General features: G+C 49.1%; 1 protein-coding gene across 1 annotated transcript in view; it reads left to right on the top strand.

The window, feature by feature from the left end:
- The window catches only part of DNAAF9 (dynein axonemal assembly factor 9), a 186789-nt gene that overhangs the window by 91091 nt on the left and 74361 nt on the right, over positions 1–21337 (top strand). Inside the window, 6 exon segments of the mRNA XM_060247199.1 lie at positions 1004–1059; positions 5542–5677; positions 11735–11816; positions 15417–15453; positions 15760–15847; positions 20282–20358. Of these exon segments, the coding sequence (XP_060103182.1) occupies positions 1004–1059; positions 5542–5677; positions 11735–11816; positions 15417–15453; positions 15760–15847; positions 20282–20358 (476 nt within the window).

The raw sequence follows: 21337 nt of genomic DNA, 5'->3' as shown, positions 1-21337 counted from the left end.
GTAAGCCGCTCTGAGTCTCTGATTCAGAGAGAAGGGCGGAGTATAAATCTGCAGTTGTCTTCTTCTTCTTCTGTTCTCTCACCCCACCCACCTCACAGGGTGTCTGTTGTGGGGGAAGGAGATATAGGAGATTGTAAGCCGTTCTGAGTCTCTGATTCAGAGAGAAGGGCAGGGTATAAATCTGCAATTATTCTTCTTCAGATTTTATGTCCTCAGCAATGGCAGTCATTTCAGTTAATTATAGTTAATCGTTAACTTCCCAACGCGAGCTGAAATAGCGTGGTCTTGCAGGCTTTCCAGAACTGGGCAAGGTGCCACAAAGCTCTGACATCCTGCAGAAGTTGGTTCCGCCAATGAGAGGCAGCGACTGAGAATTAACACGTGGAATTCACTGCCACAGGAGGTGGTGGCAGCTACAAGCATAGCCAGCTTTAAGGGGGGATTGGATAAAAATATGGAGCAGAGGTCCATCAGTGGCTCTTAGCCACAGTGTGTGTATATATATGTGTGTGTGTGTCTATATATATATATATATATAGACACACACGCACACATATATTGGCCACTGTGTTACACAGAGTTTTGGACTGGATGGGCCATTGGCCTGATCCAACATGGCTTCTCTTATGTTCTTATGTGACACAGAGTGTTGGACTGGATGGCCCACTGGCCTGATCCAACATGGCTTCTCTTATGTTCTTATGTGACACAGAGTGTTGGACTGCTTCTAGCCCGGGGGGGGGGGGGGACAGTGGCTCTCCGGATGTTTTTTTGCCTACAACTCCCATCAGCCCCAGCCATTGGCCATGCTGGCTGGGGCTGATGGGAGTTGTAGGGAAAAAAACATCTGGAGAGCCACTGTTCCCCATCCCTGTTCTAGCTGCTGCCGCCTTCCTTCCCTCAGAGCCTGCCAGAAAGCAGTTGTGTTTGGATGCCTTTTTGACCTTGGCCTCGCTTACTCTTTTAACAGGCAATTTCTCTTTTTTTTCCCCTCTTCCTCCAGCCGTTCCGAAGTTACTTCAGTCACGGAATGATTTCAAGCCATATCACGGATCACAGGTACTTCTTTTTCCTGCGTCCCCGAGCGCATCAGATGCCGCTGGCGTGTGAGCATAGCGACATCAGCACCGCCAGGCATCGGCCACTGCCCGGCCAGTCAGAACTCCAGCGGCCAATCAGAAGCCCTGCTGGCCGAAAGCTCTCCCTGCTTCCTAAAAACAGGGGGCAGGCACCAGGGCGCCCCTGGGCAACACTCCCCCCCCCGCTGTATGCCAGGGGTGGCCAACGGTAGCTCTCCAGATGTTTTTGGCCTACAACTCCCATCAGCCCCAGCCAGCAGGGCCAATGGCTGGGGCTGATGGGAGTTGTAGGCAAAAAACAACTGGAGAGCTACCATCGGCCACCCCTGCTGCAGGCTGTCAAGATTTGGTTTCTGCTGCTGTTGCTCAGTCGCCCAGTCGAGTCCGACTCTTTGCGACCCCCTGGACCAAGTCACGGCCAGTCCTCCCGTCTTCCGCCATCCTCTGAAGTCTGCTACAGTGTGGCCAGAGCAAATTTGAAGCGGGGTATTAAACAGGCCAAAGCTGCATATAAGGGCAGGATAGAAGAATGGCTTTCTCAGAATAATTTGAGACAAGCCTGGCAGGGGATTCAGCAGTTAACTAATTTCAAGGCGCTAAAGGCTAGTACGAATGGAAAGCAGGAGCTGGCAGAGGAGTTAAATACTTTTTATGCCCGGTTTGAAGTGGATCAAAAGGAAGCGGAATTACTAGTAACATCATCATTGGGGACCGAGCAAGGTGCTCCTTTCGTTGTGAGGGAGCACGATGTTAGGTGTATAATGAAGGCAGTAAATTCTAGAAAGGCTGCAGGTCCCGATAATATCCCTGGTTGTGTGGTAAAGGAATGTGCAGGGCAGTTAGCCGGGGTGTGGACTGAGATTTTCAATCGTTCTTTGTCACAATCCATTGTTCCCACTTGTTTGAAGGCTTCCCTTATTGTCCCAATACCAAAGAGGACGCCAGCAAAGGTTTTAAATGACTATAGGCCAGTGGCCTTGACTTCTGTGATAATGAAGTGTTTTGAACAATTAGTTCGAAAATATATTATTTCCTGCCTTCCTGTTATTTTTGATGAATATCAGTTTGCTTACAGGAAAAATAGATCTACTGAGGATGCTGTTAATACTGTTCTTTATACTGCTTTATCGCATTTGGATAAAAAGGGGACGTATGTTAGAATGTTGTTTGCAGATTTTAGTTCTGCTTTTAATACAATATCACCCCATAGATTGTTGTCTAAGCTTAAAGATTTGAAGCTGTCGGACTCTATATGTGAGTGGATTTTGAATTTTTTGTCAGGTCGTTCACAAAGGGTTAAAATGGATGGATATATTTCCTCCGTGAAGATCTTAAATACTGGCACCCCTCAGGGATGTGTCTTGAGTCCACTTCTTTTCACTATTTACACATCTGATTGTGTTTCCAGCAGTCTGAGTAACAAAATCATTAAGTATGCAGATGATACAACGTTGGTAGGGCTCATCTCTGAAGATGATGAGTCTGCGTACAGGAGGGAAGTTCAACAGCTGTCCCTTTGGTGTAAAGTAAATAATCTTATTTTAAATATAAATAAGACGAAGGAAATTATAGTGGATTACAGGAAGAGTAGTTTGGACACCCAGCCGTTGTTTATTGATGGTGTTATGGTAGAACAGGTGACAGAATGGAAGTTTCTGGGAATTACCATGAAACAGGATCTAACATGGGGGGCAAATACTTTAGCTCTAGAGAAAAAGGCCCAGCAACGACTATACTACTTAAGACTCTTAAGATCACTACAACTGTCAGGGAGTCTGCTGGTTGCCTTTTATCGTAGTTCCATTGAGAGCATTTTATCTTATTGCCTCTGCGCGTGGTTTGGGAGCTGCACGGAAGCAGAGAGAAGGGTGCTCCAAAGAGTGACGAGAAGAGCACAAAAGATTTGTGGATGTTCTCTCCCCTCATTGGTGGATCTGTATAATATGGCATGTAAAAGGAAGATACAAATGATCCTAAGGGACCATACACATCTGGGCCATTTGCTTTTTGAGATCTTACCGTCAGGTAGACGATATAGAGTGTTGAAGGCTAGGACAAACAGATTTAAGGACAGTTTCTATCCAAGTGCTGTGGTTAGGTTAAATGCAGGGTTATGAAGGATTATCTGTTTTAGATGTATTTAATGGTTTAAATGGTTTTAATGGTTTTATGAATGTTTAATGGTTTTATGAATGTTTATTTAAGGGTTTAAATGGTTTTAATGGTTTTATGAATGTTTATCCGTTTTAGATGTATTTAAATGGTTTTAATGGTTTAAATGGTTTAATGGTTTCAGATGTATTTAAATGGTTTATGAATATGTGTGTTTGATGTGTTGGTATGTTTGTGGAAGAGCACCTCATTTCGTTGCTCTCTTTTTGTTGAGAACAATGACAATAAATTCATCTATCTATCTATCTATCTATCTATCTATCTATCTATCTATCTATCTATCTATCTATCTAAAATGGCCACAGAGGAGAAAGCAATTTGAAAAGTATGCGAGGAGTAAGGTTTTCTTACGACAGTTATATTTCAGGAAACAGTTTAAGGCAGATACTGAGCGGATATATTTAAAGCGACCTGCACTCCCTGCATATCAGTAGCAGCTCAGGGCTAGAGCATGAAACGTTCCCTGAGCATATGCAGAATGCCTTTTTGTCTGCATTTGGCTCGTCCCAATCCACCTGCTTCCAAATCTATTCAGGGTTTGTTTTGTAGAAACACAGGTGGTGGAGCTCATCCAGGGATTGTTATGCAGCTGCACCTACTATTCAATGGACAAGGAGGTGGAACTCTCAGAAGGAGGAGGTGGGACTCTCAGAAAGGTTCAGGAGCTGTGCTCCTGTGCGCTCCCACTGAATCCGTGGCCTGGCTGTTGTTGTTCAGTCGCACAGTCGAGTCCGACTCTTTGCAAACCCACGGACCAAGTCACGCCAGGCCCTCCTGTCTTCCCCCATCCTCCGAAGTCTGCTCAAATTCGTGTTGGTTATATCAGTGACGCCGTCCAGCCGTCTCCTCTCTTGCCGTCCCCTGCTTCTTTGGCCTTTTTTTTTTTAATTTTGGTGAATTTATATCCCGCCCTTTCCCAGATGGGCTCAGGGCGGATCACATTCAAGTAAAACCAACAAATACAATTAGAACAACAGTATTATATAACAAAGGTGGGCAGGCACACAGCGAAAATTGAGGTATAATCAGGCCTCGGATTCAGTGGGAGCTCACAGGAGCACAGCTTTCGGAGAGTTCCGTCTCCTCTTTCTGAGAGTTCCACCTCCTTGTCCATTGAATAGTAGGTGCAGCTTCATAACAATCCCTGGATGAGCTCCACTACCTATTTTTCTACAAAACGACCCCTGGGTATAATCATTCAGTGGCCCAGTTCAGATGGTGGATCACTTTGGGGAAAGGATAGCCGATGGTATATAGGCAATAAAGGACACCCACATGCCTCAACTAAACGCCGTGCAGAACAGCTCTGTCTTACAGCCGCTGCAGAAAGGTAACAAATCCGTTAGGGCCCGTATCTCCACAGGGATCTTCTGTCTTTCCCAGCATCAGGGTCTTTCTCCAGTGAGTGCTCCCTTCGCATTTGGGCAAAGTATTTGAGCTTCAGCTTCAGCACCTGACCTTCCAGGGAACAGTCAGGGTTGATTTCCCTTAGGACTGACTGGTTTGATCTTCTTGCAGTCCAAGGGACTCTCAAGAGTCTTCTCCAGGGAGTGCTCCCTTCTCATCTGGTGGCCAAAGTATTTGAGCTTCAGCTTCAGCATCTGACCTTCCAGGGAACAGTCAGGGTTGATTTCCCTTAGGACTGACTGGTTTGATCTTCTTGCAGTCGAAGGGACTCTCAAGAGTCTTCTCCAGGGAGTGCTCCCTTCTCATCTGGTGGCCAAAGTATTTGAGCTTCAGCTTCAGCATCTGACCTTCCAGGGAACAGTCAGGGTTGATTTCCCTTAGGACCGACTGACTGGATCTTCTTGCAGTCCAAGGGACTCTCAAGAGTCTTCTCCAGGGAGTGCTCCCTTCTCATCTGGTGGCCAAAGTATTTGAGCTTCAGATTCAGCATCTGACCTTCCAGGGAACAGTCAGGGTTGATTTCCCTTAGGACCGACTGACTGGATCTTCTTGCAGTCCAAGGGACTCTCAAGAGTCTTCTCCAGGGAGTGCTCCCTTCTCATCTGGTGGCCAAAGTATTTGAGCTTCAGATTCAGCATCTGACCTTCCAGGGAACAGTCTGGGTTGATTTCCCTTAGGACCGACTGACTGGATCTTCTTGCAGTCCAAGGGACTCTCAAGAGTCTTCTCCAGCACCATAACTCTAAAGCGTCTATTCTTCTGATTCCATTATAGTGCTGTTCTGCCGAGCATCTTTAAGAGGCATTTGGGGCTGTTTTCCTGTCGATGCCTCCGTGGTCCGAGGGGGTGTTTGCAATTGGCAGTAACTTGTCCTTGTGCTCAGTCCCAGCAGGCAGCCGTTTGTGCTCTTCGGCACCCACTCATCGAAGGAGAATCTGAACGCCGGCAACTTCAGCTTCCCGTCAGAGGGACATCTGGTTCGCAACACTGGCCTTGGTGGGAGCACGGCCAAGCACATGGTAAGTGTCGCCCGGCGAGACTGCGTACAACAATATTAATTCAGGGGAGAGACAGTGGCTCAGTGGCAGAGCATCTGCTTAGTAAGCAGAAAGTCCCAGGTTCGATCCCCGGCATCTCCAGTTAAAGGACCAGGCAGGAAGTGATGGGAATACCTCAGCCTGAGACCCTGGAGACTAATGGAGAAGGGCTGTGGCTCAGTAGCAGAGCCTCTACTTGGCATGCTGAAGGTCCCAGGTTCAATCCTCGGCATCTCCAGTTAAAAGGACCAGGCAGGAGGTGATGGGAAAGAGACCCTGGAGACTAATAGAGAAGGGCTGTGGTTCAGTGGTAGAGCATCTGCTTGGTAAGCAGAAAGTCCCAGGTTCAATCCCTGGCATCTCCAGTTGAAAGGACCAGGCAGGAGGTGATAGGGGAGACCTCAGCCTGAGATCCTAGAGACTAATGGAGAAGGGCTGTAGCTCAGTGGTAGAGCATCTGCTTGGTAAGCAGAAGGTCCCAGGTTCAATCCCCGGCATCTCCAACTAAAAAGGATCCAGGGAAATAGGCGTGAAAAACCTCAGCTTGAGACCTTGGAGAGCTGCTGCCAGTCTGAGGAGATAATACTGACTTTGATGAACCCAGGCTTTGATTCAGTAGAAGGCAGCTTCATATGTTCATGGGGAGGGACAGTGGCTCAGTGGTAGAGCATCTGCTTGGTAAGCAGAAGGTCCCAGGTCCAATCCCCGGCATCTCTAGTTAAAGGACCAGGCAGGAGGTGATAGGAAAGACCTCAGCCTGAGACCCTGGAGACTAATAGAGAAGGGCTGTGGCTGAGTGGTAGAGCATCTGCTCGGTAAGCAGAAAGTCCCAGGTTCAATCCCTGACATCTCCAGTTAAAGGACCAGGCAGGAGGTGATAGGAAAACCTCAGCCTGAGATCCTGGAGACTAATGGAGAAGGGCTGTAGCTCAGTGGTAGAGCATCTGCTTGGTAAGCAGAAGGTCCCAGGTTCAATCCCTGGCATCTCCAACTAAAAAGGGTCCAGGCAAATGGGAGTGGAAAACCTCAGCTGGATACCCCGGAGAGCCGCTGCCAGTCTGAGTAGACAATACTGACTTTGATGGACAGAGGGTCTGATTCAGTAGAAGGCAGCTTCAGATGTTCAAAAACAGTAATATTAATTACAGTGTTAATTACAGTAACAGAAATATTAATTACAGTATTAATTACTGTAACAATAATATTAACAATAATATTAAAAACAGTGCAGTAATGCTGTTTGTCAGCAGTTTTCACATCCCAAAGGTTTGAGTAGACAGGACCAGTGTTCCCTCTAGGCTGAGTGAGCGTGAGCTAGCTCACAGATTTTTAGCCTCCAGCTCACACATTTTTGTCTTAGCTCAGGGAGGAGTACCCCAGAGCACAATAATTTATGCAGGAGCTCACAACTTTCATGCCAGTCGCTCACAATTTTAATACCTGTAGCTCACATAGTAGAAGTTTTGCTCACAAGACTCTGCAGCTTAGAGGGAACCCTGGACAGGACCAGTCTTTCCTCCATGCTTTCCTTTTAGCCCTCAGTCTTTCCTTTTAGCCCTCAGCTCACACCTTTTTGTCTCAGCTCAGGAAAAATGGCCCCAGAGCACACTAATTGATGCAGGAGCTCACAACTTTAATACAAGTAGCTCACAAAGCAGAATTTTTGTTCACAAGACTCTGCAGCTTAGAGGGAACCTTGTTCCCAGGGTGTCTGTTGTGGGGAGGGGAAGGGAAAGGAGATTGTAAGCTGCTCTGAGACTCCTTTAGGTAGTGAAGGGTGGGGTATAAATCCCCCTCCTCCTCTTCCTCCTTTCAAAGGGTGACCCTCCAAGGAATCCTAGGGGCATGACGCAGAGGCAGGCATTGGGGTTAGGTAGCCGTTTTTCTGCAAGCCAGTTTGGTCAGGCATCCCGGAGGGTTTTTGCCATCTTCAGGCGCGGAGCAAGGGTCACTGGGAGTGTGTGTGTGTGTGCGGTGTTCCCTCTAGGCCGAGTTAGCGTGCACTAGCTCGCCGATTTTTAGCCTCCAGTTCACACCTTTTTTCTCATAGCTCAAGAAGGATGGCCCCAGAGCAAACTAATTGACGCAGCAGCTCCCAACTTGAACGCCAGGAGCTCACAGCGTAGAATTTTTGCTCACAAGACTCTGCAGCTGAGAAGGGAACACTGGTGACGAGCTGTCACGATCTAATTTTTAAAAAGAATTGCGACTATAAAATGAAGTTTCTCAAAAAAACTAGACCAGGGAGACTATCAAAAGTAAATTAACTTTCTATAATATTGAGTTCTTGGGATAATACTGTTTTCTGAAAAATACGTGAGTAATGGGTACCGAACGGATACTAGTTTAGTTTAGTTTAGTTTAGTTTATTTATGATTTATATCCCGCCCTTCCCACCAAGGTGGCTCAGGGTGGCTCACAACACATAAGATCTAACATTAAACTATTAAATTAAGCATTTTACAGAGTTAAAATTAAGCATTTTACACAGTTGAAAATATTAAACCATAGCAGAAATCTAATAGAACTACGCTCAATTTCCTATGCCGGTTAGTTATAGGCCAGCCAGAAGAGGGTTGTCTTACAGGCCCTGCGGAACTGAGCAAGGTCCCGCAGGGCCCTCACAAGATGACTTTCGTATTGGTCATACGTAATATCATATGAGTTGTAGGCGATCTTACATAGTATAAATCAGGGGTGGCCAGCGGTAGCTCTTCAGATTTTTTTTTGCCTACAACTCCCATCAGCCCCAGCCAGCATGGCCAAAAAAAATCTGGAGAGCTACCGTTGGCCACCCCTGGAACAGACCATCTGTAGGATGAGCTGCAGATTTTGGAATGGGTAATATCAGATAAGATGATACTGATATGAGTTTCCGGGGCTAATGCTTTATATACCCTGGGCTTTTGACCTTGGTGGACTGAAGGTCTGATTCTGCAGAATGCAGCTTGAATGTATGAACATATGAAGCTGCCTTCTACTGAATCAGACCCTCGGTCCATCAAAGTCAGTATTGTCTTCTCAGACTGGCAGCGGCTCTCCAGGGTCTCCAGCTGAGGTTTTTCACACCTACTTGCCTGGACCCTTTTTAGTTGGAGATGCCGGGAATTGAACCAGGGACCTCCTGCTTACCAAGCAGATTCTCTACCACTGAGCCACCGTCCCTCCCCTTAGACGTATGAACACATGAAGCTGCCTTCTATTGAATCAGACCCTCGGTCCATCAAAGTCAGTATTGTCTACTCAGACTGGCAGCGGCTCTCCAGGGTCTCAAGCTGAGGTTTTTCACACCTATTTGCCTGGACCCTTTTTTGGAGATGCCAGGGATTGAACCTGGGACCTTCTGCTTCCCAAGCAGATGCTCTACCACTGAGCCACCATCCCTCCCCTCAGAGTATCTGTATGTAGTCTCAGGATATGCTGCAGAAATGGGCGTTTCCTGGAGCTCTGAGTTGTTGGGGGATGGATGTCAGCCCCTGAGCTGCCTTCAACATAAGCAGCCGTCTCTCTCGAATGTTCAGAAAAGGTTAGCTTTATCGATAGACATAACACAGCAGTATGAGTCCTTGTTTCGGATCTGGCTCACCTGGGGATGGCTGGGTCTTTATAGCCTTCCAGGGCCTTTAGGAGCCCGCCAAAAGTTGCGAACCTAAAAGCCCACTCAAGCAAGTGCAAACTGTTTCTCTCCTTCTGCAGACAAGGGTAGAGTTAAGACGGTCCCTGGAAAGACGATAACGTGGTCTTGAGGTGCAAGCACCAGCTTCTCTACCAGGGTCGAGCGGTCACAAAGAACTGCAAAGCGCGCTTAGCCTAACTCCCCCAAACGTTCTCAGTGTACAGAGAGTAAAAGTAGTAAAGGACGGACGGTGGCTCAGTGGTAGAGCATCTGCTTGGGAAGCAGAAGGTCGCAGGTTCAATCCCCGGCATCTCCAACTAAAAAGGGTCCAGGCAAATAGGCGTGAGAAACCTCAGCTTGAGACCCCAGAGAGCCGCTGCCAGTCTGAGAATACTGACTTCGATGGACTGAGGGTCTGCTTCAGTAGAAGGCAGCTTCATATGTTCAAAACCATACTGAAATCAGCAATCATGGCTTTTTGGGGGCAGGAACGCACAGGAATGCAGTGCCAGCTGGTTTGGTGTCAGGGGTGTGTGCCCTAACATGCAAATGAGTTCCTGCTGGGCTTTTTCTACCAAAAGGCCCTTTGTGAAACAATGGTGATGGCAGGGGTGTGTGGCCTAATATGCAAATGAGTCCCTGCTGGGCTTTCTCTACCAAAAGGCCCTTTGTGAAACAATGGTGATGGCAGGGGTGTGTGGCCTAATATGCAAATGAGTCCCTGCTGGGCTTTCTCTACAAAAAGCCCCACTTGAAACAATGGTGATGGCAGGGGTGTGTGGCCTAATATGCAAATGAGTCCCTGCTGGGCTTTCTCTACAAAAAGCCCCACTTGAAACAATGGTGATGGCGGGGGTGTGTGGCCTAATATGCAAATGAGTTCCTGCTAGAATTCCTTACAGGGCTCTTCGTACAGGGCCTACTGGAAGCTCCAGGAGGATTGGCTACATCAGGGGTGTGTGGCTTAATAGGCAAAGGAGGTCCTGCTAGAATTCCTTACAGGGCTCTTCGTACAGGGCCTGCTGTAAGCTCCAGGAGGATTGGCTACATCAGGGGGTGTGGCCTAAAAGGCAAAGGAGGTCCTGCTAGAATTCCTTACAGGGCTCTTAGTACAGGGCCTGCTGTAAGCTCCAGGAGGATTGGCTACATCAGGGGTGTGTGGCCTAATAGGCAAAGGAGGTCCTGCTAGAATTCCTTACAGGGCTCTTCGTACAGGGCCTGCTGTAAGCTCCAGGAGGATTGGCTACATCAGGGGGTGTGGCCTAAAAGGCAAAGGAGGTCCTGCTAGAATTCCTTACAGGGCTCTTAGTACAGGGCCTACTGGAAGCTCCAGGAGGATTGGCTGCATCAGGGGTGTGTGGCCTAATATGCAAATGAGTTCCTGCTAGAATTCCTTACAGGGCTCTTCTCACAGGGCCTACTGGAAGCTCCAAGAGGATTGGCTACATCAGGGGGGAGTGGCCTAATAGGCAAAGGAGGTCCTGCTAGAATTCCTTACAGGACTCTTCATACAGGGCCTGCTGAGAGCTCCAAGAGGATTGGCTACATCAGGGGTGTGTGGCCTAATATGCAAATGAGTTCCTGCTAGAATTCCTTACAGGGCTCTTCGTACAGGGCCTACTGGAAGCTCCAGGAGGATTGGCTGCATCAGGGGGTGTGGCCTAATATGCAAAGGAGGTCCTGCTAGAATTCCTTACAGGGCTCTTTGTACAGGGCCTACTGTAAGCTCCAGGAGGATTGGCTACATCAAGGAGGTGTGGCCTAATATGCAAATGAGTTCCTGCTAGAATTCCTTACAGGGCTCTTCGTACAGGGCCTACTGAAAGCTCCAGGAGGATTGGCTACATCAGGGGGCCTGCTGAAAGCTCCAGGAGGATTGGCTACATCAAAAAAGCCCCGTGTGGAACAATGGTGATGGCAGGGGGTGTGGGCTAATATGCAAATGAGTTCCTGCCGGGCTTTTTCCTACAAAAAAAGCCCTGTGTGAAACAATGGTGATGACAGGGGGTGTGGCCTAATATACATATGAGTTCCTTCTGGGCCTTTTCTACACAAAAGCCCTGTATGAAAGAATGGTGATAACAGGGGGTGTGGCCTAATATGCAAAGGAGTTCCTGCTGGAACTCATATAAGGAAAGCAAAATAGGGTGCAGTAATGGGAAAGGCCCCCGTCTCCAAATGTTGTGATACGAAGCACAGTGAGATCCCAGGCAGTGTGAGAAAATGCTCAGGTTTGCAACACTCCCTCTTCCAAGGCGAAAGGCCCAGCTGGCACTGCATGGGTCCATGTCACCTAATGACTGGCAGGCGGTGCTCAGGAAGGTCTTTGCACACTGTTGATGTTCCGCCACCTTCGCTCCTCTGATGTCCCTTCGCTCCTCTGACCGTCATCCGCTTCCCTGTTTTGTGTTTGCTGGTTCCAGGTCGTGCAGTGCGTCTCTCCAAAGGGACCTCTGGCTTGTTCGAGGACGTATTTCTTTGGCACTACGCACACCCCTTACCTTGGTAAGCTTTGGAGGAATGGTGTTCGGGTGTGTTTGGGCTTCTGGACTGCCTCATTCCTAAGGCTGGAGGGCGGGCAGCGGTGCTGAAAAGCAGGCTAAACAATGCACCATAACGAACAGGAACACGGGAGAATAGGTAAAGCTGAAAAGGATGGGGTGAGTTAGATATATAAACTGGCAGGAATGCTATAAAACAGGGGTGTCGAACTCATTTGTTATGAGGGCCGGATCTGACATAAATGAGATCTTGTCAGGCCAGGCCATGTTGGGCCGGGCCATGTGTGTACCTATTTAACATTAGGTAGCAGAGGACACTTTATAAAGGACACAGACACAATTAACGTTTTTTTAAAAACTTAAAACTTTAGCACTCATTGCTCTTAAAGGTGCTTTCTTGTATTTCTCCCATGGGATCCAGGGAACTAGATAAAGGAAGCTCTGGTTCTTTCCTTCCTTCCCCAGGGGACCGGGAGGGGGAGGAGCCTCAGCCAATAGAAGGAAAAGAGGCCTGGTTCAGTAACTCTGCTGTGCAACTGAGAGAGCCTGGCAAAGCAAGCTTTCCCTCCCCCCCTTCCTCCCCAAGGGTGGAGCCTCAGCCAATGGAGAAAATAGAGGTTTTGCTCTGTAGCTCCTGTGCAGTTGAGCAAGCCTGGCAAAGCAAGCTGTGATGCAGAAGCAAGCAAGAGGGAAGGAGAAGGAAGCAGATGACAGCCAGTTGATTGGGGGCCTGCTAGGAGCACTCCGGGGGCCTGATTCGGCCCCCGGGCTGCATGTTTGACACCCCTGCTATAAAATGTCTGTTTCGGTCTAAATGTTGTATGTAGTACAGATGCCTGAACAAATGGCGGTAAAAGCCCCCCTTGGATTCTCTTTCATGCCACAACTGTTCACAGAAGTGTTCCCCACACAAGTGATTTCACATCTTGATAGATCCAGGTAGGCAGTCATGTTGGTCTGAAGCAGGGATGGCCAAACTTTCTGAAAACATAAGAGCCACGCCGAATAAATAAGTTGTTTGAGAGCCACAAGACATAAACGTCAATGTTTGAGAGCTGCAAGATGGAAGGAAGGGAAGGAGAAAGAGAGAGAGAGAAGGTAGAGAGAGAAGTCCTTTTCTCCCTTTCTCACAATACAAGAACTCGTGGGCATTTGATGAAATTGCTGAGCAGTCAGGTTAAAATGGATAAAAGGAAGTCCTTCTTCACCCAAAGGGTGATTAACATGTGGAATTCACTGCCACAGGAGGTGGTGGCGGCTACAAGCATAGCCAGCATCAAGAGGGGGTTAGATAAAAATATGGAGCAGAGGTCCATCAGTGGCTATTAGCCACAGCGTGTGTATATATATATGAATTTTTGGCCACTGTGTGATACAGAGTGTTGGACTGGATGGGCCATTGGCCTGATCCAACAGGGCTTCTCTGATGTTCTTATGTGACACAAAGTGTTGGACTGGATGGGCCATTAGCCTGATCCAACAGGGCTTCTCTTACGTTCTTATGAGACACAGAGTGTTGGACTGGATGGGCCATTGGCCTGATCCAACATGGCTTCTCTTACGTTCTTATGTGACACAGAGTGTTGGACTGGATGGGCCATTGGCCTGATCCAACATGGCTACTCTGATGTTCTTATGTGACACAGAGTGTTGGACTGGATGGGCCATTGGCCTGATCCAACAGGGCTTCTCTTACGTTCTTATGTGACACAGAGTGTTGGACTGGATGGGCCACTGGCCTGATCCAACATGGCTTCTCTTATGTTCTTATGTGACGCAGAGTGTTGGACTGGATGGGCCATTAGCCTGATCCAACAGGGCTTCACTTATGTTCTTATGTGACACAGAGTGTTGGACTGGATGGGCCGTTGGCCTGATCCAACATGGCTTTTCTTATGTTCTTCTGTGACACAGAGTGTTGGACTGGATGGGCCATTGGCCTGATCCAACATGGCTTCTCTTATGTTCTTACGAGAGAAAGAAAGAAAGAGAGAAAGTAAGAAAGATGGGGAAAGAGAGGCGGAAAGCAGACAATTTTAAAAGCATTCTCCAAGCCACCAGCTGGCTTGGCCTGGAGGAATGATTGAAAGAGAGAAATGCCTTCTCCAAGCTGGCCGATGGAGCAGTGGGGGCTTCAAGAGCCACACAACAGGTGTGAAAGAGCTACATGTGCCTCCCAAGCCATAGTTTTGCCACCCCTGGTCTGAAGCAACGGAACAAAGGAGGAGTCCAGTAGCCACCTTGAAGACCAACAGAGTCTTATTCAGAATGTAAGCTTTCGTATGCACGCATCCTTCTTCAGACAATGGAACGGGGTATCCTACAAGGTGACAGTGAAAAGCACATGGGTTTTTCCCGTGTATCTCTTGCCTCCTCTTACACCCCAGAACAATTATTCCTGGGGCTGTGAATCTCATCAAGGCAAGATAGTCTTTGCAAGGGACTGGCAGGAGAAGTGGAGATATATGAGTACAGTTTAGGATGGAAACTGTCTCCCCCCCCCCCCCCCCCTTGCCGTATTGACGTTAAACGAAAGCTCCCCTCTGGGTTGTCCTGCCTTCTTTGCTCCTTGTTGCTGTCCAGGGTGTGCGCTCCTTCTCCAGCAGCTGAATCTTGAAGCTTTGCAGAAAATTCACTTGCCACATGGATAATACAAGAAGTCTTGAGTTCCGCATGCCCATTTTTGATATTAACAGTGAAATAGGGTGGAGAGCCAATGAAGTTGATGGGCAGTAGATTCAGGACAGGCCAAAGGAAACACTGCTTTACACAGAGAGGGATTCAAAGGTGGGATTCACTGCCGGAGGGTGTAGTGAGGGCCGTAGAGATACACAGTTTTCAAAGGAGATTTTTAGATGTTTTCATGGACGAGAAGTCTACTAGCCAGTGAATGAGGGGAACTTCAGGGGAAGGCCTTAGCCTCTCTGCCCTGTTATTGGCCTTCCAGAGTAACTGGTTGGCCCCTGTGTGAGACAGGATGCTGGACTAGATGGACCACTGGTCTGATCCAGCAGGGCTCTTCTGATGTTCTTATGAAGGCCTCGGCCTCTCTGCCATGTTGTTGGCCAGTCAGAGAAACTAGGTAGCCCCTGTGTGAGACCAGATGCTGGGCTAGATGGACCACTGGTCTGATCCAGCAAGGCTCTTCTGATGTTCTTCTCAGGGGAAGGCCTCGGCCTCTCTGCCCTGTTATTGGCCTTCCAGAGTGACTGGTTGGCCACTTTGTGAGACAGGATGCTAGACTAGATGGACCCTCACTGGTCTGATCCAGCAGGGCTCTTCTGATGTTCTTATGAAGGCCTCAGCCTCTCTGCCCTGTTGTTGGCCTTCCAGAGTGACTGGTTGGCCCCTGTGTGAGACAGGATGCTGGACTAGATGGACCCTCACTGGTCTGATCCAGCAGGGCTCTTCTGATGTTCTTATGAAGGCCTTGACCTCTCTGCCCTGTTGTTGGCCAGTCAGAGAAACTAGTTAGCCCCTGTATGAGACAAGATACTGGGCTAGATGGACCACTGGTCTGATTCAGCAGGGCTCTTCTTATGTTCTTCTGTGCATGCAATATGATGGAATAAAGAAATAACCATTGTGCCTTCCTGTCCTATAGGCAAAGATAATGAGATGGAGAAGAAAGCCGACCAAGTGTAAGTTTGTCGTGACTCGCTTTCTTTTTCTTTTCAGTCCCAAGGGTTGGACTCCCGTGTGAATCTGGCCACTCTTCACTGGGCTGTGTCACACCACACGTTTTGGACGTGGTGTGCTCAGCTCTCCCATCCCTTTCCTAACTGTGTCTGGGTTCCAAACACTGGTTCATGAGCTCATTGTTTGACATTTGGTGGAACCAGGTCACTTGCTTGTCCCTGGACTGCTCTATATTTTAAGGCACCCTTCTTAACAATGGCAGCAACGAGTCACATTTTGTAGTTAGCACGATTTGCTTTGTTTTCCAGGAAGCTGCTGTCCCAGATTTACGCTGCTGTCGTGGAGGCCGTCCTAGCTGCTATAGATTCCTATGCTAAAACTTCCAGCGCCACGAAGGTAACTGCATTAACAGGGGATTGTTCTCTTTGGTTCTCAAAAGGGGGCCATGGCTCAGTGGTAGAGCCTCTGCGTTGTGTGCGGTCGGTCCCAGGTTCAGTCCTCCGGTTTCAAAAAAGAAGAAGCTGATGATATTGGATTTATATCCCGCCCTCCACTCTGAAGAGTCTCAGAGCGGCTCACAATCTCTTTTCCCTTCCTCCCTCACAACAGACACCCTGTGAGGTAGATGAAGATATTGGATTTATATCCCGCCCTCCACTCTGAAGAGTCTCAGAGCGGCTCACAATCTCCTTTACCTTCCTCCCCCACAACAGACACCCTGTGAGGTGGGTGGGGCTGGAGAGGGCTCTCACAGCAGCTGCCCTTTCAAGAACAACCTCTGCCAGAGCTCTGGCTGACCCAAGGCCATGCTAGCAGGTGCAAGTGGAGGAGTGGGGAATCAAACCTGGTTCTCCCAGATAAGAGTCCGCAGACTTCACCACTACACCAAACTGGCCCTCTAGGACAAGGCAGGAGGTGCTGGGAAAGACCCTCAGCCTGAGATCCTGGCGAGCTGCTGCCAGCCTGAGTAGACAAGGCTGATTTTGATGGACCAGGAGTCTCATTTAGCACAAGGAAGAGTCATGTGTTCAAAACCACCTATTGACAATGATAGGACTTTCACTTGTGGCGTAATCTTGGGGGGGGGCAAGAAAACTGACACGAAGCAATACAGAGGAAGGGAGTCTGGATCCCTTTTCCTCGGAGCGGGCTGGCTACTTGTTGGCCTCCCTGCCCAAATCCTTTCGCGCAGGTGGGTTTATCTTGTGGCACAAAGGCCTGGAAGACTGCCAGGAAGCTCTTTTTGTAGTCACACTTTTAATCCACCGGAGAGCCAGTTTGGTGTAGTGGTGAAGTGTGAGGACTCTTATCTGGGAGCACCGGGTTTGATTCCCCACTCCTCCGCTTGCACCTGCTGGAATGGCCTTGGGTCAGCTATAGCTCTCACAGAGCTGTCCTTGAAAAGGCAGTTTTTGTCAGAGCTCTCTCGGCCCCACCTACCTCACAGGGTGTCTGTTGTGGGGGGAGAAGATAAAGGAGATTGTAGGCTGCTCTGAGTCTCTGATTCAGGGAGAAGGGTGGGGTATAAATCTGCAGTCCTCATTGTCTTCTTCTTCTTCTGTTTCTTCTTGAAGAGCCAGTTTGGTGTAGTGGTTAAGTGTGCAGACTCTTATCTGGGAGAACCGGGTTTGATTCCCCACTCCTCCACTTGCAGCTGCTAGAATGGCCTTGGGTCAGCTATAGCTCTCACAGAGTTGTCCTTGAAAAGGCAGTTTTTGTCAGAGCTCTCTCGGCCCCACCTACCTCACAGGGTGTCTGTTGTGGGGGGAGAAAATATAGAAGATTGTAAGCCGCTCTGAGTCTCTGATTCAGAGAGAAGGGCGGGGTATCAGTCTGCAATTCTTCTTCTTCTGCGGCTCCCCTTGCTGAGTGGTCTTAGATTCTGATCCTCCTTGTCACGGCTGGGGCCGGGTCAGGCAAAGTCCAGAGGCAGTCCGAGGTCTGTAGCCAGCAAGCAGGAGTGTCCGAGGTGCCAAATCCAAATCGCTGTGCAAGTATCGCAGGTCCGAGGTCCAGAAGCCGAGGTCAGGGAGTCCAGAAGTCAAAAGCCAAAGTCAGGGAGTCAGGAACCAAAGTCAGGCCGGAGTGGATGCTAGAACGTCAGAGAGATGACTAGTTGCTTCCACAAAGCCTCCTCCCAAAGCCCACAGCTATATAGCCCTCTGCTGGCTGTTGCCCATTTGGGCTAATTGCTGGCTCTGGGAGGCAGCCAGGATCCTGTTAAGCATCCTTGCTCTTAGGAGGGCCAGAATCCTCTCAAAACTCAGGACTCAGGGAGCGTCTTGCTTGTGAGCGTGCCGCCCTCCTCCGATCCCTGAGGTCCTGACGGAGGCGGTCACGCACACGAGCCACCCGAGAGGGCGAGGCAGGGGGGCTGGGATCTTCTTCAGCAGGAGGCAGGGGTACTGGTGCAGGTGGCAGGGGTACAGTTTCCTTGGCAGACTCGTCTTCCTCTGCAGGGTCCCCAGCACCCATGACACTCCTTGGCGTCAGCCAAAATGGGGGTGTTAATACCTGCAGCTCACCTGGACCGCTGTAACCGCTAGTCAGCCTAGAAACCAGGCAGGGTTGGGGTAAAGATTACAGCAAGACTCTGTATGTGACATACACTGTATGGCCTTCTCAAGCATTTTTATCATCCACATTACTCAAAATTCTAAGCAGCCCTAATGTGCAGGTGAACTTTCAATGGCATGTTGGAAAAGGAACAGTCAGTTTGAGTCGAGTATCATCTTAAGAGACCAGCAAGGTGTCTTGCGGTGTGAGCTTTCAAGAATCAGAGAATTAACACATGGAATTCACTGCCATAGGAGGTGGCGGCGGCTGCAAGCATAGCCAGCTTCAAGAGGGGATTGGATCAACATCTGGAGCAGAGGTCCATCAGTGGCTATTAGCCACAGGGTATAGATGGAACTCTCTGTCTTGGGCAGTAATGCTCTGTATTCTTGGTGCTTTGGGGGGGGGTGGTCAACAGTGGAAGGGCTTCTAGTGTCCTGGCCCCACTGGTGGACCTCCTGATGGCACTTGGGTTTTTTGGCCAATGTGTGAAACGGAGTGTTGGACTGGATGGGCCATTTGCCTGATCCAACATGGCTTCTCTTATGTCCTTTTGGAGATAGGGCTTCTAGTGTCCTGGCCCCACTGGTGGACCTTCTGATGGCACCTGGGTTTTTTGGCCACTGTGCGACACAAGAGTGTTGGACTGGATGGGCCATTGGCCTGATCCAACATGGCTTCTCTTACGTTCTTTTGGAGATAGGGCTTCTAGTGTCCTGGCCCCACTGGTGGACCTCCTGATGCCACCTGGGTTTTTTGACCACTGAGTGTTGGACTGGATGAGCGATTGACCTGATCAAACATGGCTTCTCTTATGTTCTTAAGGGTCCCCTCATGCCCCACCAGATCTTATAGGTCTCATAGGTGCTAGAAAACTCTAATCTAGTTGTTCTACCGCAGACCTAAACAGCTATTCTGAAGCAATTTTATTAGGAAAGGAATTTTCCTCATTCGCTGAATCCCACAGGCGTGAAAAGACAGGTGGCTGGAAGAAATGGATTCCAAAGGAGCTGGTCTCCCAAGAAGGCTGTCCTGTTTTTTTATACTCGATTCAACGGAAGCAGCAATTCGAAGCTGGATCCTTAAAACCGCAGGGAGCAGAACATTTCTCGCGAGTTGCAGGGCCTAGGCCAGGGGTGTCAAACTCATGAGGGCCGGATCTGACATAAATGAAACCTTGAGGGGCCGGGCGATGTGTGTGCCTATTAAAGATTAGGTAGTAGAGATGTAGAAGAAGAAGAAGATATTGGATTTATATCCCGCCCTCCACTCCGAAGAGTCTCAGAGCGGCTCACAATCTCCTTTACCTTCCTCCCCCACAACAGACACCCTGTGAGGTGGGTGGGGCTGGAGAGGGCTCTCACAGCAGCTGCCCTTTCAAGGACAACCTCTGCCAGAGCTATGGCTGACCCAAGGCCATTCCAGCAGGTGCAAGTGGAGGAGTGGGGAATCAAACCCGGTTCTCCCAGATAAGAGTCTGCGCACTTAACCACTACACCAAACTGGCTCTCTTTATGTACATTTTATAAAGAACACAAACACAAATACATATTTTTAAAAAAATTAAAACACGCTTAAAACATTAGCATTCATTGGTCTTAAAGGTGGTTTCTTTGTATTTCTCCCATGGGGTCCAGGGAACTGGGCAAAGGAAGCACTGGCTCTTTCCTTCCCCAGGGGAACAGGAGCCTCAGCCAATAGAAGGAAGAGAAGCTTGGTTCAGTACCTCTGCTTTGTGATTGAGAGAGCTTGGCAAAGCATGCTATTTCTCCCCGCTTCTTCCCCAAGGGAGGAGCTTCAGCCAATGGAGAAAACAGAGGTTTTGCTCTGTAGCTCCTGTGCAATTGAGCAAGCCTGGCAAAGCAAGCTGTGATGCAGAAGGAAACAAGAAAGAGGAAGAAGGAAGCAGATGAAAGCCAGTTCCTTGGGGGCCTGATAGGAGCCCTCTGGGGGGCCTGGTTTGGCTCCCGAACTGCATGTTTGACACCCCGGACCTAGGCCCTCGAGGGCTCTGGCCTGTGAAGTCAATCTCTTTTAATTGAGCCTCTAAACTCACTAGCGGCCGGTGTAATTAGCTTATCTCTTCCCTCCCATTTGTAATAAAGTTAACATTGAAGTCCTTGGAATGATGTAAGCCAGCTTCCACAGGGGGATCGGGTTCAAAACATTCTTTGATTTTGCGGCTCTGAGAATTTTTAATCGCTTTCCTGGCTAAGCGAGAGAGATTCTGACGGAGTTCCCCCCCCCCCCTCTCCCTTCCCCATTTCTTTGCAGGCAAAGGAAGCGGCAGAGCAAACCTTCTCCAATATGCTTGATGTCTTTGAACTCGCGTACTTCAAAGCTCCGCTACGGTATGTCTTTTTAGGGCAGCCTTGTCTTCTTGGCTGGCATTCTGGGGTCAAACGCCGCTTATGAGTTCTTCTTCTTTTTGTAAACAACAACTTCGTATCTGTTGAAAACCCATGTTGTGTCAATGAGTAATGCATATGAGGTCCCTGCCCTCAACGTTCTCCAGGTTGAAAAACTCCAGAACTGTTTCAGGGGGTCTCCAGAGGAGCAAGCGTGGGGTGGGGGAGGGGTGGAATGCTTCTGTGGCTCTAAATATGTATCTGGCAGCCTCCCAGGCGGCAAAAATAGGGAGGGAATGCTGTGGCTCCTCTCACCTGTGCTAACCCACGCAAAAGCTCACAGCTGCTTTTCTCACTACGTGTATTTAAAGTGTGCAGTATGCCCCCCAGCCTGGCTTTTGAGACAATATCCTCCCTCCCTGCATTCCTCCCTTTGTCTTTTCCTCCCTGCCTCCCTCTCTCTCTCTCCCTCCCGCTGTAATTCCTCTCTGCCTCCCTCCTTTTGCCTTTTCCTCCCTCCATTCCTCCCTCCCTGCCTCTCTCCCTTTGTCATTGCCTCCCTCTCTCCCTCCCCCTGCAATTCCTCCCTGCCCCCTCCCTTTGTCTTTTCCTTCCTCTATTCCTCGCTCCCTCCCCCTGCGATTCCTCCCTGCCTCCCTCTCTCTCTGTTTCCTTCCCATTGTCTTTTCCTCCCTCCTTTTGTCCCTCTCTCCCTGCCTCCCTTCCTTTGTCATTGCCTCCCTCTCTCCTTTCCTCCCTGCCTACCTCTCTCTCTCTTTCCCTCCCTCCCCCCCTGCACTTCCTCCCTGGCCCTCTCCCTTTGTCTTTTCCTCCCTCTATTCCTCCCTCCCTCCCCCTGCAATTCCTCCCTGCCTCCCTCCCTCTCTGCCTTCCTCCCATTGTCTTTTCCTCCCTCCCTTTGTTCCTCCCTCCATTCCTCCCTCCCTTTGTCCTTGCCTCCCTCTCTTCTTCCCTTTCTCCC

This window comes from Heteronotia binoei, chromosome 9, assembly GCF_032191835.1.
Source record: "Heteronotia binoei isolate CCM8104 ecotype False Entrance Well chromosome 9, APGP_CSIRO_Hbin_v1, whole genome shotgun sequence".
NCBI lineage: Eukaryota > Metazoa > Chordata > Lepidosauria > Squamata > Gekkonidae > Heteronotia > Heteronotia binoei.
Note: the sequence above shows the minus strand (reverse complement) of the source record. Positions and strands in the feature narration are given on the sequence as shown.